At 41.1% G+C, this 25,557-nt stretch overlaps 1 protein-coding gene across 5 annotated transcripts in view; it reads left to right on the forward strand.

The window, feature by feature from the left end:
- Positions 1–3,176: 3,176 nt before the first annotated feature.
- The window catches only part of grid2 (glutamate receptor, ionotropic, delta 2), a 257,463-nt gene continuing 235,082 nt past the window's right edge, over positions 3,177–25,557 (forward strand). For 2 of the 5 annotated variants that reach the window (XM_061278264.1, XM_061278269.1), the window contains exons 1-2: positions 3,177–3,440; positions 8,446–8,504. In XM_061278264.1, the coding sequence (XP_061134248.1) occupies positions 3,340–3,440; positions 8,446–8,504 (160 nt within the window). In that variant the 5' untranslated portion in view covers positions 3,177–3,339. Of the gene's footprint in view, positions 3,441–8,445; positions 8,505–11,599; positions 11,700–12,248; positions 12,954–25,557 lie in introns of those variants that run through there. The other 3 variants (XM_061278265.1, XM_061278266.1, XM_061278267.1) reach the window with 3 other exon arrangements.

Here is a 25,557-nt window from a genome sequence, read left to right on the forward strand (position 1 = left end):
GATTTGCGTGTTTTTTTGGTTTTGTTCTTTTAAACTCGTGACTTGCCCATAGGCTACTACCTTCCACCTCTGCTATTTTTAAATATTGGCAGGATGATGTGGAAACATCACTAATTTAATAGGCCATGCTGGGACTACAGATGGAGGCTTCTCTTTCACTTTCACTCGGGAGGAGGCTCAGCTTCACACGCAGAAGTGCGCACGGTCAGAAACAGCGAAGGCTCGTGGGAAAGGGGGTAGACGATCTTGAAGTCGCTCTGAGGAAGGAGTGCAGCAGTGACAGCAGCCTCATTTGCTGCATGATTATTGACTGGCCTGTTGTGACTGAGAGAGGGGAAGGAAGCGACACATGCACACACCCACAGAGTTTCATGCTTAAGCCAAGCATGCAGCCATATGGCTCTTGCTTGTTCAAAGTCAGTCTGTGTGTTAGATGTCACCATAAAACAAAGTCAGATTGTCATTCCATCACCTTCGAGTCAACTGTCCATCTTGATCTCATTTATCTGTTACACGGGAAGATAACTGTGGCAGCTTTTGTACTCATCGGGCATCAGATTGTTCGACAAGTTACCATTTTATATTTAATGACATATAGAAATAGTCCTGAAGCTGTTCTACTTCAATTATCATTTCATCACAGTGTAGCTCATCTGCCTCACAGTTCTCAGATTTTGCATTTGAAACTTTCTTTATGTATTAAGTTTGTAAGTTTGATTGACATTTTTCTGTATTTTCTTTGTTGGACTGACAAGCTTGTAGAGTATCAATGACCACAAGTCTGCAAAGCTAACATGACTGGTTTCACACTTTCACACTACATGCACAAGGTTGTTTGCATCTCATAACATCCAATATGCTGTGCGACTTTCAGTGTAATCAACACAAGATTTATTAGATTTATCACGCTGTAGCTGTTGTTGTTTTTTTTTTTTTTATCAGATAACAAGACAACATTTGAATAAGGCGCTGGCGTGACGGTGACTTCCTCCAAAGGATATTAAGATCTGCTATGAAATATGGCTTTTATTATTTTGGCTCCCATGATGATGATTTCCTCATCCGTGTACTGAAATGGAGAACATCAGTGCAAAGTGGATGGAAGTGACTTGTGTAGGCTTTATTTAGTTTTTCTATCAGGTAACTACAAAAGTAGATCACTCTAAACTGGTGTTCTGGTAATAAGCAAACTAGTTGTGCTAAGGCTCATCAAATCCAATGCAAATCTTATGTCCCCTGCAGTTTTATAATTTAAGTGTGAAAATGGTACATTGCTTAACTTAGAAAGATAAAAGAGGGGCAATTTGATTAAACTCATTTTGGCAATAAAACCATTTCAGAGCTGAACTTTCTTTGTTCAACTCCCGCACATTTTTTTTACTCAACGGGAGATTTCCACTCTCGCTTGTTCTGCTAGAATTGGAGCATATTAGTGTCGGATTCCTTATTTTCTGATGGCTCACTACAGATTCGAGAGGTTTTGTTAAAAAGAAGAAAAAAGCCTAATGCTCCACTTCCATTGTTGGCAAGCTCAATTTGTTCCATTTTTTACCTCCATTGTGTCGCACCTTGCCATTTTCTCAACTTTCTCTAGCACTGTAATTTTATCCCTCCTCTTACTAACCAACGCGCCACCTCTTCGCCACTAAACTTATCCAAATATGCTTGGATTGAACTTGCGTCGTGTACTCAGAGCAGAAAAGGGCCTGTGACAAATAGTTTCCAAAGTCAAAGTGCATCACCAAATGTATTTATATATTTATTTATTTTCAGAATTGAATAACAATAATAACAATATAGTAAAATGTCAGGCACCTAGAGGATGCGAGTCTTCTTTTGTTGTGTGCGCCGAGATTGTGTCGAGCTCAAAGTGGGCACACGAGTCAGGGGAAATAACAAGCAACCGACGGTCGGTGACAAGACGAGTAAATCTTGTTAATGGATCACCGCCACCCTTTTTTGTGAAGTGCGTGTGTGTGCACGCCATTGTTTGTTTGGGCCCTGTTTGGATTTACACCTTTGCATAAGAAAGCACAACAAAAGTTGCCGCCGTGAAGGATGCAAATGCTGTCGCTGTTTTCCATACATCTGTAAATATTTAATTGGCTACTTTATTGCACCATAGTGGAGACAGGGACTTCATGGAATGCATAGCTGTAGTGCATAACCACTTTGACTCAGCCATCATCAAACATTTATCTTTGTTAATAATATACTTTGTTGCTGACTTGCTCACTGTGTCTCAGTGGCTTGGCCTATTATTCTCTGGTGCATCTTTGATTGAGCCCTGTGCATTCTGCCTAGCAACAAACAGCTAAGCAAACGCATTGGTGGGGAAAAAGAAGTCCGCTCGGAACAACTACTTGGGAACAGCACAGTTTATTGTTTATTTTATTAGTTAGGGATCGTGTATGTACACATGATCTATGATGACATTGGTTGTCTTGCGGTGTTGTTATTGATGGCACATATGGATCAGAGAGCGATGGATGGCAATTAAAGCGGATTCATTAGTTACAATTACGTGAGAAAGGAACAAAGATTTTGTATTGGCCAACATTTTGGCTTTGCTTCAAACATCTCTCACGCACAGACAACCACCTCCCCCCCTCCCACATGCACACACATGAAGGCAATTCATTATCCTCATGAAAAAGTTGGAGCAGATCTGCAGTGATGGAAGATGAAAAGGAAAGACATTCAAGTGACAAGCAGCGTTAAAGATGAAATAGATCCACGGCAAGACAAATATTTGTATGTAACCATAACCATAACCTTCTCAAACATAATATATAAATCTGACCTATATTTTTTAGTACGTGTACAAATGGATAATTTCCTTACTTTCTGTCTTGTATGACAATCAATTGCTGCAGCCTCCAAAGTAAAATTGAAAATGTGTGTATGTACTGTCAATGAATATGAGAAAAACACAAAAAATAAAACCTGACATTTTGAGTGTTTTAACCCCCACACTCCATAAAAATGTACACAAACGGAAAAAAATGACTGCTATCGTTTTTTTTATTTGGTTTGCAACAAAAACAAGTACAACAACAAACAAGTAAACATCAAATTCGAGCAGCTACAAAAATACATCATGCATCACTAGCAGCTATCACTAGCAACTCGCAACTATCACTAGCATCACGAGCAACTATATCTCCCTGTCACACTTGATTCAAATGACCAGGGGCGTGCGTGATCAAGTTGTTTTCCGCCTACGTGTCACGCCTCCCTGCACACGCAGAAAGAGGAAAATCACGACTGGAGACGCTGCAAACTCGTCAGTATTAAGTTTGGGTTCTAAAACCAAAAGGATTATGTTTGACAAGCGAAATGCATGCGGACACATGCTGCAACATGCAAATTCTGGTGCGCACAAAACGGAAACATCTGGCTGCAACAGCGTCTATCTTTCATCTGCACGTTGAGGACAGGTAAAGTAACTAGTATTTTAACCACGCTGGGAAAGTTAAAATCAGTAGGTGGGGTGACGTGACCAACGGGATTTACTTTTAGTCCTATTTTGGTGCTTCAGTTGCAGAAAGATGATCATTCGGCTCAGCAATGACCCTAAAAGCCGAAACTCTGCTAAGTAATACAAAGTCAACAACACTGATTGAAGTATGGATTATCAAAAGTGTTTTCTTTTTTTTTTTTTTTTTTTATATAAATTCAGCATATCCTAAGACATTGAAACTCGTCTTAAAAGCAGTAAATTCAATGAATGTTGACTTACATTAATTTTATTGTGATGCATGATGTAATTCTCTTGCTTCTAAAATTTGTTTGTCGTAATTGTTGTTTTTGTTGCAAACGTAATGAAAAAAAAAAAAGATCATTGTGCTTTTTATTTTGTGATTTATTTTTATTTTTTATGTATACACCTCTAAGTCTTGGTCTTGATACTCTCTAGGCTCAGTAATGGCTTGGTCTCGGTTGATGTGGTCTTGATTACAAGACTAAGCCTGTCTGTTCTGCCTAGTAACAAGTGACGAGGAAAAAAAATAACACTTCTGGTTCCTGTCAGTTCTATCGGCCTGTGTGGCAGTCATGATTGAGTTCTCTGCCTTGCAACAAGTAGTCACCCAAATGTGTGTTTTACAAATGAAGATTCATGCTTTTTATTTTCTTGACCTATCAACTTTAGCGTGTTGATTTAAACTGCGATGGTGAGTCCATCCTAACCTTGTGGCAGTTGATATTGAGAGAAGGCTGGGTCAGAAGAATGGTAGGCAAGAAATCAGTAGGGAGGTGAAGTACGAGAGACAGACATGGTGGGTTACGAGGGGAAAAAAAAGCACCCGAGGGAATGTGAGCCACAGCTGCGCTGAACATCAGCCAGCCTGCTATTAATGCTGTTGGTGTGCGTGTGTGTATGTGAGTGCGATTGTATTTTAATGTTGTGCGACTTCGTGTAAAAAAAAGTCGGAGAACCAATGAACTATCCCTTCTTTCATCGCAGAAAAATAAGAGTTAAATTAACCGCAAGTGGATATCTTCTTGTGGTACCTTATAAAAGGACACTTGCTTTTAGATCAGAGACCCCACAGTAAATTTAAAGGAAATTAGAGGAAATGCTGCAGTTTGATGGAAGCAACCACGGTGCAAAACGCCCTTTTGTCTTATCTACAAAAATGCCAAAAGAAAGCAAACTCCACCCAGGCACAACTATTCAGTATGGGCAATTGAATTGAATTTTTTTCATAAAATGTCCTCTTTAATAGCATTTCTAGGGCATTCATGAGTTTTTAATATACATATATATATATATTAAAAAAAAATATATATATATATATATACATATATATGTATATTAAAAAATATATATACATATATATATATAATGTGTGTGTGTGTGTGTGTATATGGCTGAATATGATACGAAAACATGTTTGACTAAACATGGCAGCAGAGAGAGGTATGCACCAGCTGTGATTAAATTAGAAAAAGAAAGCAATGGCATTTTGAGAAAGGTGAACGCCGCAATCGATATGTAATTAGTGTGCTGCCTCACTTCACTGGACCTTCCACTCTGACATCTTTGTATGAAAAGACTCCCGTGCTTTTATTTTCATGTACTTACTCTCACGTGGCTTCATTACTTTTTTCGGGTAAATGACGCTTGAAGAATCCTAATCGCTTTATTATGAGCACTGCAGCCATTTTAGAGCTTTTTTTTTTTCTTGTCTTTTTTTTTTTTTAACTGCAGTTTCGCGGTGAGGTTAAAGTCATTGCCGTTTATTCCATCAGGTTAAATGGGTGTTTAGATTCTTGCTGGGACTTCAGTCATTAAAAGTAAGTGCATGAGCCTGTTGTGCTGAGAATTTTGTAGCATTTTGTACAAAAATGACTTGAAAAAGTTTCTCATGAACCTCTTTTATTATGTGGGGGCAAACAATACTGATCAAAACATATTTAGCAATTTGATAAGAATATTACATTCATCCTTGCCAAAGTTATAATGTATCATTTTATTGACTTACATTTATTTCATGATGACTTGGGATCTAAATTTAAGGCGCCTATTTTTGTTGCCAGCCTCGGCACAGTATGATAAACATTGGATGATAAATAATACTGATACCATTATGATAATGGTATTTTTTGCGATATTACAAAGTACGCTGAGTTTAATGATTTGAAACGGATTGAGAGGACCCCCCCCCCCACACACACACACATCAGTATAGTGTTTAGCAGGTATGCCTGACAGTTCTGAGGTCTGATTTTAAATTTTACCACAGTCCCCCCCCAGTGTGGCATTTAATCTTCTCATTTCTGCGCAAATACTCCCACCTTTTTCCACAACATTGTAAATCACCCCTAAAAGTAAATATTTTTAATGGTTGTTTGTCTTAAGTGCCATGCAACGACCAATACAGGGTGGAGTCCGTCTCCTGCCTTAAAGTCAGCTGGGATGAGCCCCTAATGTGAGGACGAGCCGCAATAGAACGGCAGTCATTGCCGTAGTGTTTCAGCACCAGTGCTTTGGACAGCTCCGACTGCAGTATACTGCGCGTGTAGTTCAGCACCACCACTAGAGGACAGCTCCTATACATAACATGACCAGCGAGTTGCTCTCTCCTAACACTTTGGGGGGGAAAAAAAAACCTTTACGATGAGGGGTAAAAGGGCGGAGTTTAGGCTTTGCGTGGTGAGATAAACGATTTGATTGACAGTCTGTGTCACCATGTAGCAGTATAACCCTAAAGTTGTACGAATCAAACATTTGCTCGGAATGTCATCATTTTAGACCTGAGTTGGTCAGCAGTCATCTAAAAGACCAACACTGTTGATGGAAGCTAATGAAGTTGGGTGGTGCCTTCAGGGACTGTCTGCATTTGTGGTTTTATTCTATTTGTATATTTGTCCGTCAGTCCAACTGCCACCCATCCTTATCTGCTATCTATCAGCAAGAGTCCAATGAGGACGGATGTTGCCTTCAGTCAAAATCTGCCTTTACGCTTTCCGTCCATCTTTCTAAGTCCAATAGTTGCTCAGCTTCTGTTTGAAAATAGCAAAATTAGGTTGTATTGGGTACATCTAGCTGAGTCTCCTGAGCTCCTAAATAGATCCTCAATAGAAAGATTTCCATCCCTAATTTATGTATGTGACCACGACAAAACTCCTATTGCCTGCTATTAAGACATTCAAAGAAAAAGCAGTGCTATAATTACCCTCAAGAACGTTTTCTCAACACCCGGCACCTCTTCAATAGCATAGCTGGGGGCGAGGATCTTCTACCTCCTTTCTCTTGGTCTTACAATCTCACCACCACCACTTCATTTCTTATCTTGTGGGTTACCAGCACAGGGTGGGGGGGGGGCATAAAGGGATTTAATTTTATGGCTTACTTCAGAGGTCTTTACATGAGGACCTGACCCATTATTGAGTGAAGAATCTATAATTATTTAAGGGCAGGTGAAATAAAATTGGTGTTGGTGGTTGGTTGTTGTCATAGTGATGTATATGTAAAAAAACCTGATGTAAGGCCAAAGCTCTTTTAGACGTATCATCTTATCTTAATGTTGCATACATCTTGCTTCCAGTAAAAAGCCATTTAGCGGTATATGGGAAAGACCTCAAAAGGGAGAGTGTAGATTAGAAATCACCATGAAAACACAAAATGCGACCAAAGCTTGTAGCTGCTCGCAGATTTTCCGCCTCTTTTTCGCAACACTTGTCTGCTCACACCAACACAAGCTTTTCAATGACTCATTCTCAGCAGATTTCTCATTGTTGGGTTTTAAGCTAAAAGCAACATTCAGCTGTTAAACATTCCTAAACTTCTATGACGACAAGGATCCACATCCAATTATTAGAGAAGCAGTAATAATTATTTGTCGCCATTGTTGTTGTTTGGTTGTTTTTTTTGTAGCCACCCTGCTCACAATTATACAAAGGCCCTTTTAATATTTAATTTTTATATATATATTTCTTTTATATTGGATAGCAATTAGGCCAGCAAAGAAAAACACTCTGTAATTGCTTTGCAAAGGCCATCAATGACTCAGTTTAAACGAAAGCTCGCGCACGCACGCTCTCTCAAAATCACAAAAATCCAAAAAATCGTCTTTGTTCAATCAAAGCAATGAATACATCAATGTGTAATTTGACAAGGAGTTACTAAACTGTGTCCCAAAAATGAGGTTCAAAGAACATTTCCTCCCCAGACAATCTAACAGACTTTAAATATATTCTTAGACAGACCTTTGTTACTAAGTATTACCGAATCACAATCATTTAATACTGAAAGCAGCAAAAAATTATACACGACTGGAAACAATGACCCGAAGTGTACCGCACATTGTTGATCTAAAAATACCACATTAAAGAGGCAAAGAGCTGTCACAACTGTTACTTGTAATGGCAACAAAGCCCGAGGGGAAAGCCTCCCACGATTGCCGTTGTGTGTGTGTGTGAAGTTAGCGTCAGTTAGAATTGGTGCAACAGATGTGTGAATGGGTTTCAGAATAAGAGAATTAAAAGGATGTGCAGTGTTAGCTGCCTTAATCTTGGGCGGTCTGTGCCTTGGAGCTCCGGGGCTGAAATGACGTGTGATGTTAGAAAATGTCACAAGACTTTTGAGTTTGAGGCCTGTGAGCTTAAACATTTGAGCTTTTTGTTGGTTTTGCGTCAGGTTGCCGCATTTGTGTAACTGTGTATTGGTGAATGTAAAGCATTTGTGTAACTGTCTCGCACAAAACTAGCCGATTGACACGCACTTGTACAACGCCGATAAGCAGTTGTGATGTCCGCTTTCACCGTCCGCCCGGTTGACTTCTTTGTACGAGGCAATGAGCTGCTTTTATCCTTGCCACTTTCGAGGATCGCCACATTATAAAAATGGAAGCCAATTTTCATCAACAATTTGATTTCCACTGAAGACTTTGATTTTGCAATTTTGTATATTTTTTTCCCTCTTTCTCTCCCACACAGTGACGCTCTGCATGTAGTTCAGACTGAAAGGGGACAAGATGGGCAACTAAATTGTCATGGTAAGAAATAGAGCACAATCTCATCTTTGTGATGCTTATGTATAAGGACACAGGGTGGCCAATCACCTTCAAGGAAATATCAAATCTATCTTGTTTTACAATTAAATAAAATATGCGGTTATGGTAAGCCAGGTATTGTAAGGCACACCTTTAATTGACAAATATAAAAAAATATGAAATAAAATATTGGTAAGGCACAGAAAGTAGTTGACTTTGATAATTCATGTATTTACTTTTGACATGTTGTATTAGATGTAGGGCATTGTAAACACAGAACTCAACCTTCATGACCTGTTTCAGATGGGAAAGCATAAGAATATCACCTGCCATTCAAACTGCTCCAAGAAATGAAAGCATTAAATGTCGATTCTATTAAACAGAGTGACATAACAATCCGACATAAAAGTACATCACCTGAGAGACATGTTTTGTGTCCCTGTGTTTGGCTTCACAAGAGACTGTTGTATTATACACTTTGTGCACGCTGGCTCAGTTCATTGCTCGTCCACAGCCCAACAATAAAAGATGCAGTTTTGCATATTCCTTTCCAGTCAAGGCTGTGGGTGATGTTGCCAAACCTCTGTTGGATTACTGCAGCAGGCTCTGAAGACAATCCGCAAAAAGCCGTCAACTTCCCTAATGGCCCTGAAATATTTATAGAATTCATATATGAAGTCGTTTTTGATATGTTTTCACTTTCGCCAAAGTTTTAGCTGTGGGGAGTGTGAAAATATCAGTCCACAAGGAGGTACAGTCACAGGTAAATAGTCAAGGGATTGCTTGACAACTTTACCATATGATGATGTCATATGGTCTGCACGGTAGTAGTGGATAGTAGGTCTAACAAATTTGTGGTTATGGGCAAATAAAAAAAATACTTTGAATGCTGCGCAAAAAATAAAAGGTGTATATGAAGGAAACAAAAAACAATGGAGCTGTTGTAAAGGGGCTTTGATTCACAGCCACGCACATAAAATATCACCTCCTCTGCTGAAGAATGCTAAAAACTGTTCAAAAGGGGTTAGCATGACTCAAAAGGAACACAAATGATTAAAAAAAAAAATACAAATGAATGAGAACATTAGAGAAGCAAGTCATCCTGTAATGGTGACCTGGGTCGTTTATTATTATCATGGAGTCAACTGGGAAGAGTAATGGCTATTGACCGTATTAGGCTTGAGGCTTCTGTTTCCACGGAAACAAGGTGGCTATTGCTTATCGTAAAAATCTGAGATTGTGTGCAGAAAATGATTCAAAAAAGTGTGTCATGCATAACGAGATCATCCTTTTTTTTTGGCAATGAAGGACTGATGATGGTTTGAGTCAACACAGATGGTGTACGGAATATTTTCTGGCTTTCAAGCCAAACATTTCCACACAAGACTTGAACTCCGCTGCGCAGTTGACTGAGCGCCACCTCAAGGTTATGTCCGTCTCTTTGCTCAGTGGCAAGCCAAGCATTTTATCACATGGCCGAGGTCTGAGGTCGGCCCGCTGGTTGCTTTTTTGCTTTGGATGTTTGGTGGGGAAAAATAGGAAAGACCTTTTTGATCAAAGTCAAAATAAATCAAACTGTTACTCTCTGATGTAGGCTGTGGTTCCATTAGTGAGAATAATGTTGCTCATTTTAGCCCGGGAGTTTTTTTTTTCTTCCTTCCTTCCAGTACTGCTAAGGCAGGAAAATACATTAATGCGACAACGTTTATTATTATTTATTTTTAGGTGGGGTCATTTCCAATGACGTTAAATTCCTTTTCGTTGGAATGTTTATAATATGTGTTAAACTTTGATTAATGTGGAGGCCAACAATCGAACTGCACTAATTGCAACTTGTGGTGTATTTTCTGTATTGCATTGGTAAAATAATACGGCAACTGTTGTCTTGGGCAATGTTCATCATAAAAACACAAAACGTTCACCCAAGAAATGTTGAGCTGTAGAGTCCATCAGGGTTGTTTGACTAAAATACAAGCATAGTAGCTATTGTTGTTTTGAAAAGCATGAATTCTTCCCTTTCACAGTTTTCGCCGACTCCAGACACCCAAATAACAAATGATAATCAATAGCGCCACAAGAGCAGAAGCCAGACCAGCTTTGACGGTATTAATGGGCCTATCACTTTTTCTTCTTCTCCTTCTTCTTGTCCCGTTCCTTGAATGCGTCTGTGCGAGGCTAGCCAGCAGCTCCCAATCCTCCTAATCCCTAATCCAACGTCTGAGGCCGATTAAGAGGAGCCCTTCAGGGGAGGACGACGTTGGACAAACACTTGATTGCAGATAGAGGGAGGGGGCGACCGGATGTCAGCAATGACTGCTGGCTAAATCCTTGGAGAAAGTACCAGAATTAAAAGGTTATGCGGCTCTGTGATGTATTTTTTTTTTTTTTTTTTTGCCTCAATGTACGGATGCATATGAATATTTTACCCGGTGGTTTTGTTTATGAAAGGAGGGCCATCTTCTTTCAAAATTGAGTGAAAAGAAAAGCTCAGTAGCAGCAATGCACTTCCATAGTGAAGAAATTAACGTTTTTCTTTTCTTCTTTAAATTTGGTTGAGTTTACCCAAGGAAAAAAATCGCTACTTTGTTTAAAATGGAAGTACTTTGCAAACCGTTAAAAACACAAAATGGCAGCTTGTAACATTAGCCTTAGTAACATCATCTACAAAATAATGGAATGCAATTTGACACCGTATTAAAACTGTTAAAAATGGTTAGTCATTAAGTTCATTTTGTGGTAGTGCCACACCATATGGCACTGTTGTCTTTCTTTAACCAATTCTTGTTTATATATATAATACAGAGCACAATAGTTCAATTAAAAATAAAAGGTGGCACCAGATGGCGCCGTTCTGCTTTTGTGCATTGTGTATTCTGAATACAGAGTGCTTATTGCCCTTTTTGCCTGAATTCAATTGAAAGTCGAAACGTTGGCCAAAATTCAATATGTGCGGCCATCTGCAGAGACTTATTGATGGGAATTACCTTGTTCCTGCTGACTAACTGTTCTACACTACGATGACATTTTTGACAGAACAGCACCAGACCTCAATGTATGTAGATGTCTTCTCCCGCCTGTTGATTGGAATTCTTTCCCAGTGTTTGACTGGCGGCCAGTTGAGGGTTGATCCCGCTTCTTGGCCGAAGCCAGCTGGCATAGGCTCCAGCTCACCTGTGACTTCGTTGAGGATGGATGAAGGTAAGTCCCTGTTCCTGCTGACTCTATCCAACTGTCAAGTCTGCCTCTGCCTTGTCATTCAAATAGCTTTGTGGGCATTTGTTATTCAAAAAGCATACGGGTGACGACAATAGAAAATGTGGGAGACCTGTTGGTGGAAATTGCTTGTCCCTTTTCCTGCTGACCAGTGTACCAGGCACAGTCACCATCGACCTTTGATTTGTCATTAGAACAATTTCAGAGGCATAACTCGAACGGCACCAATTCTCAATGAGGGGCAGTTATCTGCCCTGAAGATAAATGAGAGCGAAAGAACGAGAGAGAGAGATGATGGAGGGATGATGGAAGTGAGCATCCATGGTCCTCAGCAATGTAATGCCAGATCTCTCTGCCTCTGTCGCTCGCTCTCTCTCTCTCTCTCTTTCTCTCTCTCTCTTTCTTTCTCTGTCTGTCTCTCTTGCGTTCTGCTCTCTATCGCTCGCTAGTCCCCCCCTCCTTCTCACCACACACACAGACACACAACAGGCACACAACGCACCTCCCCTTCCCCATCCTCTGTGCGCACGCCGGGGCTTAACGCGAGTCCCCGCATACAGAGTGCGGAGTGCGGAGCGAGGCTTTGCGCATCATCGCTGCTTCTCTTCCTCCTTTTGGATCCTGCCACCCTGTTGTGGAAAAGCAAAGTGTACACTGTACACCTCATTTCCTGTTTTTCCTAGGAGCATTTTCTTTTCTCCTCAGTTTGGGAATATGGTGTGTGTTCCAGCCTTGGACTAAAAGTGTATGACAGGGAACCAATGGGGGAAATGAAAATTCTGGAAGTTTTGGTGCTTGGATTGCTCGATTGAGTTTGGATTTTGCGTCGTGTTTGAAGAGCGTGCAGCTGAAGCTGAGGCAGCGCAGATTTGTTCTCTCCTCCCTCCGCTGCAGCTCGCCGTCTGCGGCTTTCGCGCCTCTCCTTTTTGCCATGCGATGATTTAACACTGGGGAGGACCAGCACTTATCCCCCCCTCCTCCTCTTCTTCCTTTTCCTCTTCTTGCATTCCCGTGAAGAGTGAGCTGCTCCTCACAGATGGACTAAAAAAAAAAAAAAAACCAGACTCTGCTTTTTCTTGGATTTGCTCTGCTTTTAAATAGGGAGGAGACTATCTATTCATCTTGTCAGCCCATCCATCTATTTGGACACCATGAGAGTTTTTCGCACTGTGTTGCTCATGGCTGTCATTTGGAGCCACGAGTGGAAGTGTGCGCTTTCGGACTCCATCATCCACATTGGTAAGAAATTTGGACCGTTTTGTCCTGGTTCAGAAACTCAAATTATGCGTGCTCGGTTGTATTCTTGGGCAAAAAAAGATGCATCCTTTGCATCAACTTTCCATTTGAACTTGTCCCTGAACTTGAATGGCACGCATCGCCTCGTAGAGGAAGGTGTCGTCTCTTTACGCGGGTTGATCAATAGAAAAGACCCGCAGGGTGCGACACATCCGGAATGTCATCTTGAGCGATTGCACGATTTTTATTTTACTTTTATGATCAAAGGAATGGTGTTAAAAGGGTCATCTTCGGAAATTGCAGCGAGCATAGGCAGAGTATTCATCGCAAGCATCTGCAGTGCTGGAGAACAGGAGAGAGGAATAAATCACGTCCCGCCGTCTTTGCTGCCTCCATAGTGTGGCACTGTTGCTTTAGAGCAGGGGGTGTGGAACCCAAAGCCCGTGGGTCATATGTGGCCTGCCACAACATTTCTGGCCAGCAATGCAATTTAAATAAAAAAACTCGCGAATGATGATTTTGGGAAAAAAATAAAATAAAGCTTTTGATGCGTTTCACCGACAAGGGAATGAGATCCCCCTCCACCCTGAGAGTGATGAGTGCAGTTTTAGGTGCTGTGTACATCACGACGAAGTGGTCGTAGATTGTGGTGGGTGCGCATAACGATTGCACAACTTCAATGGCCTTGGAGACTGAGAGAGGGAGTGGGAGGGGGCGCACGTATGTGTGGGTGAGACACCATCATGACGATAAGCACCTGTCCATTTGGAAGCGTATTTGGACGGTCATGATAGCATCTATATTTCACTGGCTTCTGAAATGAGCTGATGGTGTGCAGGGGAAAAAAAAAGCACGGGTGATTTGATCCATTTATGGGGCCAATTTAAGCAGGTCCCTGGATGCAGGTTGTCAGGAGCGGAATCACTGTCAGGCTTATGTGGCTACAAGGGTCAAAATAGTGATGTGACTTGCAATATGCCCGACTGACATTGAAAACGATACTGTGATTATTCCAATGATGATAATTAGGATGGAAGAGTAATTCGATTCTTTATTGCTAAACGAGGCATCAGGCAGACCTGCGATTATAATATCACAATATTTTGTCGATGAAGTAGGAAAACAAGGAAATTAGCTAACAGAATTGCGTAACGTTTTAACTCATTGGTGACATCTTCATACGTTTTCAACATTATCAAGACATTTAAAAAAATATATATAATAAAATGTGCTTGGACAAACTTTTTTAAAAGGATGTTCAAAACTGTATTTGCCAAGAGAGGCTCCATTTGGACTAGGATTAAATTGTTAACACATGGCGGTAGTACGTTGTCATCCCCCCCCACAATGGTGGAGGTGCCACAGCGAGGCAAGGCAGACATCTCTAATCCCGCAGTTCAACAGATCACCATGTGACTCTCTGGTCTGATCCCAGCAGCCGCAGCGTGTTCTGCAAGTGTCTCGCCGCACGACACGGAAGCCTCATCCTTCTGACACGCATACATAGCAGCATTAAAGCTCTTGGCTATAGAGACGCTATGCGACCTTTCCCAGTAGGCTCACCAACAATAAAGCAGAACTGAAAGCAGTTGAAGGTCGACTATTTGATGCGTCTATGGGTGAGATGGGGAAGCTCGCCTACCTGACCCACCTACCTCATACCAACCATAAAGTCCCTTAACTAGAACACGGATGAAGGTTGAACTCGTCGATAGTACTTGATTTTGCCGACTGTTAACTCCAATTCCTGCGGGTCCTCCAGAAGCTATACGCCAAGATTTCGTCTAGTTGTTTTTGACTTTTGTTAAAAAAAAAAAAAAATCATTATTTTCCTCCAAATGAACAGGCTTTCTCTTTTTCAAAGTCAAAGTCAGCTTTATTGTCAATCTCTCCACATGTCACAACACACAAAGAGACCGAAATTACGTTTTTCTCTATCCCACGGTGACGAGACACATAACACGATAGACATACAAGTACGCGACACAATATGAAAACAAGAAGGCAAAAATTCAAACAATCAATAGTAAGAGTGATGAATAAATAATAAATAAACAGATAACACAATAAATAAGAGGAGCAAAACGGAGCCAGCAAGCATAGCGCAAAAGTAAAAAACATCGTAAACAAAAAGGCACAAACAATAAATAATAAGAGTAATAATAAATAATAAATAAACAGATAACACAACAAATAAGAGCCAGTGTGCATACAGACAGTACAGACAGTAAAAGTACAGGACGCTACGCAGAACGGGGGAGCGAGTTGTATGAAATCCTACAAAACAAATTCTTAACTGTTCTATTTGTGCAAACCAAACAAGCATTCTCTGTTTGACAACAAAAGCTTTTTGTGGTAGTTTGTTGAATGCAAGTCGCATTTATTCCTCCTCATTGAAACAGTGCATTACGGGACACTTGCATGAACAAATGTGAGACATTTGACTTATTTGATTTCATTTTTTTTTTCCCCGTTTCTCTTGTTTTTTTCCCCCCCGTCTGCCATTTTGCCTCGTGATCAATAGTTTCATTTTGTTGCTCGCCAAATGTTCTTTGAATCACGACAAAAAGGTTATCAATGAGAAAAAAACCCTCCAAAATAATACTGTCTCTCTCCTTACATCGCCAATCCATCTATTCTTGCCTCCTCAGCACAGCAGCCATAAAGCACTGTGCGCGAGAGGATTGCTTTTTCTCACGAGTGTTTCAAGGAAATGGACGTGACATTGGGGAGCATGTCAAGATTTCAACCTGGAGCAAACCTCTTCACTCCACTCCGACCTGTGTGTACTGTGTGTGTGAATGTGCGTCATATTGACTTAGAACAAAGGTAAAAAAAAAACACATAGCGAGTGGGCGCATCACGTTGACATGTCAAAAGTAATCCCTTTTTAATCTCTTTGTTGCCGCTAAAGATGGATTGAGGGAAGGCGAGGCCGGGGAGATGTATATCAAAGGGGATAAAGCGGGTGTCTGTGCATCTCTTGGCTGTATTTAGAGACTTTTTCACCTCTAATATGGTCTCCATGCCCTTGGAGTGAATCGTTATTCCATTGTTTCATGTTGATCGTAAACTTCCCAGTTGATGTAGAACGAAAGCGCAGCTACCCAGAACGCTAACCGAAGAGCATTCATTTTATTCGTTTTTGCAAATCAAAACCTTTGATCAAGCATTCCATTAAATGCTGAACTTGTAATGAGTTATCAATAATATTGACTCACGCCTCTAGCCTAAAACAGGTCCGTTTAATTGACTCTTATTATTTATTCAGATTACGTTTTACACACAGCACTTAGTGTTGGGCAGACTGGTTGTAAAATAGCAGCCCCTTCCCGATACCGTGTAAGGCTGGAGATCAAAACTGGTCCATTCAGCAAAAGTATTCTTTCAGATTTATTTTTACTATCATGTTGGGCAAAAATAGTGACATTTAAAATCGTTTAAAAATAATTCCCAATGAATCAATTTTGACAATACAATCAAAGATGTATCATTATCGACTTCTCAGAATGCAGACTTGCTCCTCCTTTGCAAATGACTTCAATTGTGATGTGATTTGAGCTGATTTCTTTGCGGTCATCAGCATGCAGAAGGATGAATGGGAGGGGGGTGTAGTCCCCCTGTGTTCCTGTGTGCGTCGCGTGCTGCATGGCAATGCCCGGCCCCCTCCCCACTTGTGCTTTATGAGGGCCGCCGGTACTGACACGAAGACAACGCAGGCGAGCGAGTGGCGGTGTGTTGCCCCTTGATCAGGAACACTGCTTGATTTATGCAGTCACATTAAATCCGCACTACACACTCAATATATATAATATATATATATTTTTTTTTTCTGCACGATTGATGCCGATCGGCATGCTGTCATTCGGATTGATAGTCTTAATGTAGTTTGGCGTTTCCCAGTTTATTTTGACGTGGATTAGCCCACTGCCTTAAACTGAACAGAGTTGGCAGTGCAAGCCTTGGTCTTCGATGGCAAAGTGGGCTGGCCGACCTCATTTGTCATGCAGTCGACTAATAAATGTGCAGCGTGTGCAGGTTATACATTAGTGAAGGTGTAAAGTGAATAAGTCATTGCTGGTAGTGAGGACATTACGTAAGCTTTCATTTTGATGCAGATGCATAGCCTTGTGCTGTGTCGAGCGGCTTAGTCGTGCATAAAGAAGGGTTACTCGAAGCGAGTCAACCTTTTGGTTTGGTAAAAAAGTTCTCGCCGTGCTGTCAGCAACCCCACGACCGACCCGTGTTGTAAATTCCACAATGCAGCTCATGAACGCAACACCTAAGCGGTGGCTGTGAGGCGCCTTGTATTAATGTCACATCTTTTGAGTTATGGATCTGCGAGTGCCGACAGACGCGCTGGTCTGTGCTGTCTTTGACCGGGAGGATTTAGCACCTCATATCTTGAAATGCTTGTATGCCAAAGTTTATTTTTTCCACCCATGTGTGCATGATTCACAGAGGTGGGGGGGGTGGGGGGGGTAACATCCGGCTTATGGAACATCCGGTAGTTCCCCACAAGTGCCGCGCGATATCTGGTGAAGCCGAGTGACAGACGTGTGTGAACCTGTACTCACTGAGGCACATCTTTTCAGCGGGCAACAGAGGGAGAAAAAGGTTTGAGGACGAGGCGGCCTGACGCGGCGGAGCCACGAGAAGTACGATTGCCTGTCAGAAAGGCTGCGGCTGCACTTGTAGTCTGTCTCAGTTGCCAATGACGGTGGAACAGCGCCGGTCGCTGATGCGAGTGGACGAGCCCGGATGGTCGAGGTTCTGGCTGATTCTGTTCTGTTTGTGCCAGGCTGCAAACACTGGCATGCAAGAATGGTCGTTTCATAGTGGGTGACTCTACATCACACAAGACTCGGGCTTGTGAACTGCAGAGGAATCGCTTGACTATGTCGACTCGATGGCAAAATGGAGCACAAAAACAGGGGCTGAGCTCTCAACTTTAAATAAAATAATAAATAATAGTTGATCATTTTAAACTCATTTTGCAACATAACCCCTAAAAGTCAATAGACCTGCAGCGTGTGGACATTCACTTCGTGCCGAGACGTTCCCCAAAAGCTGCCAGGCTAGCCTGCTACTCACCTGTGATCCAAGCAAGGCAAGCAATTGATTATGATTAGGGGTGTAACAAAAATATTTGAGTCAGAAAATCCTATTATCTTTTGACTGAGTTTTGTTCATAAAACACCGACGGAACTTGTATACAAGTCGGTATCACTCGCTGATGGTAATTTAGTAGTAACCTCATACGTACAGTAAATATTTGTATGAAAAAGCCATAAATGGAAAAACAGTAACAGCATAACAGCAAAAACAATATCCTGCTTTGTGGTTGGCTTATACTACATAGGAAGAGACTCAGGCAAGTTTGTCGCTTGCCATGAATAAATACTGAAGGTTGTGACCATCTTGAACTGGAGCACAACTAACCTGGCAGCCAATGAGACAAAGGGGGGACAACACACACACACACAAAAAAACACTTTTCCACAAGGGCCACGAGGCCAGGGCAGGAAGAGGATTTCAGACAGACTCTCATAAAGAGAAGTGATACCTTATAAAGCTTTGTATTAGCAACGGGCGCTTCCCTGCATTGCTGTTACTAATGCGCCAAGTGTCATTTGCATTCCTTCTTAGGCAACACTTGACCTTTAGTGTAAGGTTAGCAAACAACGATGAGTAGCTACTCATAATAGGCTGCCGCAATTGCACGCGTGCCAAGTTTCATTCTGATACTGATTCAAGAGCAGAATGGAGACGTTCTCCTATCGCACGCAAATCTTTCCCCTCTATATTAATCACGCTTTGGGAATTAAAGTATAAATTTATAAAACAAATAACAGCGAGACTTTGCGGCAATGGCAATACTTGTCGCTAGATGTCCCAGCATGCATTCTTTAGTCTTTTAGCATGTCCTATATTTGTCTACGCCTGCTTCTCATCTATTCTTTATGCGTTACATTTGTGTAATAGAATGAATATTTACAGCTCATAGTTTTGCTTGTTCTAATACAACGTGCAGCAAAGCGGCCAAAGGGTGTCCTGAATGTGCATTAAGTCGGCTCCGTACAATACGTGGACATTCGAATGTCTCGGTCGTGCATGTACGCCAACGTGAGCCTGTTCCTGCATTAAGCATAGCGCTCTAAAAAATGCTCATCAGCGAGCAGTGCGTCTCAGCGCGAATTGTACATGTGTGGGTCCTCATGCACGCGTGTGTGGTGGGGTCGTTTTGTCATATACTGGCAGCCCACTCAATCCGCTGAATTATTTCCACAACAGCCAATGGTGGTCATGTGGCTTTTTGTAGCACAGTGCTACAAATGACACTTGGACAAAGAATATAATTGCCTTGTTGAAATCTACTGAAGTGAATCCTTGGATGGTAAAACATGGAGATGTTGCCAGAGGATTTTGTTGGCATGCCACAAACACAAGTATATATTTCAGATTATATCAATGCCAGCAATGACCTAGATCCTCCATCATCAGGTCTCATGTTAATCTCTCAATTGCGTTTACTGATGTAATATAAAAATCCAATGTGGACATTTACTATTGAGTTGCAGATAAATGATAATTAGGGAATATAATCATGTTTGAGGCAAATGCGCACTGTGAGCACTCTGACAACACAGATCATAGAACCCGACTTTTATACCTTTTTTTCTTTTTATTTGTAGCATTTTGTTGCTACGCCGCGTGGTTAGCATTTCTCCTTAGTTATAAGGTTCGCAGTCCTCCTGTGTGTGTTCTCTCTGTCCTTCCGTGCATGTGCAGGTACTCTGGCATTAAAGCCTCTAAATTGTAGGTGGGAGTGAATGTGATGGATGTGGTTGGCACGGGCTCCTCGCATATCTGAGGTTCCGGCTTTGAATCACCACCACTCGCCAAATGTCATTTGAAATAGGCTCCCGCTCATCCTTGACCCTAATGAGGACAAGCATTAAATAAAATGAATGAGTCGACAGCTTCAAAATAATAATGTATTGATGTATTGTGTGGCCCGAGCTTGCTGTGCCACACCTTGAGAGCATAGCAGAGCGCTTATGCGGCGTGATATCATATTGAGCACACCAGTGACTTCATTATGACCGCACAGTCAACCCCCCTCAGTGCGAGAGAGCGAAACAACTTGGTGGTGCTGTTGTTCAATGTTGGACTCGGTTGGGGGGGAGGCAATAGATTATAGTTGAAGCCTTCATTTCCATATTATACAACACAATTATCGCATGACTGATGCGCACGGGGGTGACTTTGCTCTTTTCAAACGGTTGCGTGCAGCGGGGGACTTGAGATGCTGCAGCAGCTTGTGTGTAGTCACAATGCCGCAGCCAATTTTGGGAGTCGGTTAGTACGAGTTTATGTTCCGCGTGATGCTTCGATGCACACGTACTACTGCAGAATTTCTATTTGTACTCATTGTACAAAGGCTATGAGTGAGTGAGCATGCCTTTTTGATCACCATTGCGTAAATTCAAATAAGAATACTGTAAATCCCGCTAAAGTTGGAAAGGTCAAAGTCACTCAAGCATTAATGACATCAAAGGTGATCAGGGCCAAATGAGACTACTACAAAAATGCTCAGATTAAAATGACAATCATAACTCCACAAAGGTTGCGGAGGTTTAAAAAGGACTGCCCAAAGAAATAAATCGTCAAATCTCCCTGAAATTTGCAGATTGAAATTAGCTCCATAACATTGAAAAGCTTTAAATTAACGGCAACACCTTGGAAATTACACGGATTAAAATGAGACTTCCGTATTCTCCAGTTGCCCTCCTCCTACATAATCTGCATGTTTTTAACGCTTGCGGAAACACGCATCAGAACGGAGAGGTGTTAAACCCTCGGCTAATCATCGTCGTGGGATGTCAGCGTGTTTGTTTGTTTGTTTGTCTGACACACTTGGCAACATGTCTCAAAGCTGCTTGCATGCGCCCATCTGGATTGCAGCTTCGCAGCCAGGCAAATGTGCGCTCCTTAAGGGTCTCAAACATGAACATGATGGAATAAACAGCGGCAGCAAACATGAAACAAAATTTGGTATAATACAGTGAAATTACTTTTTGTTTCTGTGAAGTGCAGTGGGGGAATTTTTCCCTGTTGGCACAATATGGTAAGCACCATGTTTAAAGCCTATTTTAAGAACCTATTTTTCGCTAGAAAATTGTTTTAATTTTGTCGGTAATGTACAGTACGATAATCATTGTTATCATGCAAGCTGAAGAAGAAATGAACAAATTTTGAATATACTCTGCTTTATCTTGGATGATGAATCATTTTTTTAACACTATATATTGTGGCAGCTGCTCCTCTTAGCACCACTCTTGACACGATAAAACCGGACAGAGGTTGTGTAAGATACCTTTTCATGACCTCTAAAAGTTAATTGAAGCCCAATAATAAACCGTATTGCTGTCATTATGCCAAAACCTCATATGTCACATCTTGGCAAATTTCATATTCTTTCAAAGATATGTTATTGCTCAGTCCATGTGTATTGTTTCTACAAATTATTGACCATGCTCAAGTGTTAAAAGTAGCTTTCATGATGCAATGTTAATGGCTGTAACAAAAAAGTGCCTATTTTTGGCCTCTTCTGAATAGTGATAATTTACAGTCACAAGGATTCCAACTGAGTCTAATATCCTCACATACCTCCTTTTTTACTTCCCAAAAAATTATAGTGTGTGTAATGATCTCACATAAGTGGTATAATTAATTCACACATACATTGGAATAAAAAAGAGAGCCCATTGGAATGTAGTTGTAACCCAAAACAGGAGCTCCTACTGTAGCATCTTAACGGTCTTCCTGGTATGGCTCCTTTCCTGATCTTTAGCGACAATTAGCCTGACAATGAATGACATGCGATGGCTTCTCAATGTTGTGCGCCCCCATGCTTATGTTCCGTGACCCAGTCTGTCTCCTAACTCATAGGTGCCCCCCATCTGCAGACTGTACACAAAGCCATTAGATGAGGAAATGCACTATGATGAACGCTTCATTAGCAGACAATAACACAGTCCACCACTTGCTCATGGGCAGCACATTGTGTTGGGGACCTGCTGTGTCATTCTCAAATAAATCTCCATGCATGTCTTTGAGGGTACCCTCACCCTTGTGACATGATGAAGAGCACAATAATGGCTTACAAATGTGTGTGCTCTAGCGGGTCGATTTAAAACTTCATTGTTATTTACAAGAGTGGATGCCACGGGGAGTGCGGGCGAAGCGGCATATTGATTATGGCCGCACTTTTAAGCTGATCACACACTTGCTGTAAGAGTTACGGCGTCAAGGCTCAAAAGGCTTTAAGTGCGACTCGCTTCTACCTGAAGCAATTCTCCACCCTACATGCAGGTATGAGTTGCTCTTGGAATTAAGTGGTGTCTATTCCTTTTGAATGGTGTTAAATGGATGCTACTTCTAGTCACTGAACTTTGTGAGCCAAAGGACAATACATAATGAAACCGTGCACCATGGATGGATGTTTGTTGGGATGTGGAAAGGGACGTGTTGCTAAAAAAGAAAAGTTGGGCAAAGGCCCGTGATTGACGTATATGCTTTCACCCACGCGGCTTATTTTGAAGCCCTCCGGTATTCATTTGACTGAAAGTGCCTGTATGCCACATTAAATCAAAGGCAACAGGACAGAAATCCGTATGCAAATGTCTTATTCAATTACACTGTGCTATACTGAGCATAAGTCTTGTAGCTAAATCTTAAAGAAAAAAAAAAAAAGTTAAGCTGCAAATCCTCTTTTTGTCCACAGGCCCCAGCTCTAATCATTGGGATATTGGTTTTTGTTGTTGTTTTTTTTTCCCTTTCATGAATTCCACTCATTTCCGATGACCTTTTGTGCATGCGTGTGTGCGAGACCAGGGGATGAGTGGGTGTTTTTTTGTGTGTTTGGAGTCACTATAAAAGGTCTTAAGTAAAGGTCACTTTGATTTATGTAGCATTGCTAAACTGGCTATGATTAGCCAAAAGAAAGCTAAACCGATACTGCATTGTCTCAACAAATAGAATTGGTCCATTTCTTTTTTTTTTTTTCTCGTGCGTAGTTTGGGTGCACTTAACCCAAGTTCTGAAATTGTGGATTTTCTTTCCAGGACATCAAAGGTAGGATGAAGTCCTAGAACTTGTAAGGCAATTGGGATTGCGGTGAGGCATTAACCAGCTTTGCAGGTACCAAAGTCATTTTTTGGTTGGCATTTCTGCCCGGTGACGACATCCTTCAGCATTTTACACGTCCTTTCCATAGGGGAATTGCAATTTCTGGTTACCTGGAGCTGTTGGAGCTATTGGCCTTTGATGCTAGTATGTTCAAAGTTGATTCAGAGAGGAAATGGGTTCAAGTCAGAAAGGGTCGCAACGGACAAAGGTGTGATGGCGCCACTTTGGGATTTTGATGTACTCGGATGTTCAGTAATGTTGTGAAATCCCACAAATTGCACTTTTGTGTTGCCACCACAGAAAGGTAGTATTGATGCCATAGAGACAGGGTGAGGGTAAACAGCATAAAATCAAAAATTCTATGTATTGCAACATACTGGCTGTCTGCTTAGTGCAATATGAACAATTAACCTAATTATAGTATTATATATGTATGATCATAATTAACAATTATGATCTCGTATACAATATTGAAACACATATTTTAGACCAGCAGATGTTCGTATAACAACTCGATTATTACCCACCATACATATCGTTGCCTTCCCACGGATGAATAGTTTTACTTGGATTTTATTTAGTCTGGAACAAATTTTACTTCAAGGTATTGATTGCTTTCACTTTTACTTTCAACTGGACTAGTTTCAGGAAAAACTATCTTAGAACATTGATTGTTATTTTATTATATTTGCATTATTGGTTTATTTTCCATTATTTAAATTTAATGTTAAAAATATTTGAATAATAAATTATTTCATACTGTTTTATTCATCTTTACCATTTCATTTCTGTTTACATAGTATTCTATTATTCTCATTCTCTCTTGAACTGTAAAACTAATGTTATTCTATTGTGACATTGTGTTTGTATTCGAATGCAAACACAGCCTATGTTGCACTGCAGAACACTTCAAGGCAGCTTAGCTCCCTGTCTGATCTGGTGTACACAGCAAGTGTGTACTTCGTGACCTTTGCACAGAGCCTTATATCCAACACATACAGCATGCCTTTGCGTGCACGCCCAATTTGGCTTGCCTTCGCAGTAATGCACTGTTTGACGCTTGTCCAGTGCGCATAACCCTCAGCAACTGCATAGAGATGAAAAAATAAGACTGTCTCTCCTCATATTGTGCTCTTGCACTTAGACCGGAGTGCTTATGTGTGCATCCGTGACTGACAGGCTACATCAGTCTGTCGTGAAACGCATTTTCTGTCATGCTTACAATTGAGATTGTCGCAGGTGCATGAATACCAACGGTGGCAGAGTTTATGTGGTAAAGGTGTGAGTCATAACAGGCCAGTTGAGTATGCAGAGAGGTAGTGAACAATACTTAATGGAAGCAGGATAACCTGGACAGTTCATCCCTCCCGCCCCCGAGAAAAAGTAATGCTCTCTTCTAGGAATTTCTAACACAGCCGTCAATCACTTAAAACGGCCTATTTAATAATGTGTACAGTAGAACGTTTGGTTATCCCACCAGGCTTCTCTCGTCTCCTCTCTTTTTTCTTTTTACCCAAAGTCAATGCAGTGTTTTCAACTTGACATGTCACTAAAGCAAAAAAAAAAATGGACCTGATAATTTGGGCCCCTGACAGCAGTTTTTTTTTTTTCTACTTTGTGCATTCAAGTGAAGTTTGCATCGAAAGTGTGGCTGTAAAAATGGCGCGTATAAAGTATTCTTTTCACAGTGGTTAAGTCTGAATAAAATGAATAAAAATATTCAAATGACCACAACTAAATATGGTGGAAATGTGATGTGATGGTGTAGTCTTACTCTTCTGGAGAAGCACGTTCATTGGGTACATTTACAATGTCACATGACAGAAGCATACCTTGTACATTGCTTTCTATCAAACGAATGAGCTCCAGCTCAACACCACATTCAAGAGGAGTGGATGTAGCGCTCTCATTATACACAGCGTCTTAGTAACTCGTTTCTCGTTCTGTCATTATTACCACGCTTGGCGTCACTCCTACGCTTCCGAGGTGGAATTCCAAGAACCCAAAGAAAAAGCAAATGAGGTTAATCCTTTGATGCTCTCTGATTGGTTGTCTTGCAAAAGTACCTTCTGTGAAACTGGTTTGTGTGATTTGCGTCATTAGCTTAGATTTGCCACGTTTGCTAACTGATTGGCAATTAAAATGAAACACATGGTGTTGTACTTGGTGTATGTTTCTCCAATTGCGCGAATGTAATTATAATGTACCAGTGACTCAATGGAGCAAATGTGTCATTCATGACAATTGCTTCCATATGGCTCTCACAACACCACCTAACAGTTCCTTTAGTTCTTACTATTGAATGTATTTGTCAGCGCTAGTCCTCAAATTACGAAAGAACATGTCAGTGTTGTTCTTTTGAGACCCTTCTTTTCTCCCTTTAAAATAATTAATTGAGAACTTTTTTTACCGC

The sequence above is a fragment of the Syngnathus typhle genome, linkage group LG5, assembly GCF_033458585.1.
Source record: "Syngnathus typhle isolate RoL2023-S1 ecotype Sweden linkage group LG5, RoL_Styp_1.0, whole genome shotgun sequence".
Taxonomy (NCBI): Eukaryota; Metazoa; Chordata; class Actinopteri; order Syngnathiformes; family Syngnathidae; genus Syngnathus; species Syngnathus typhle.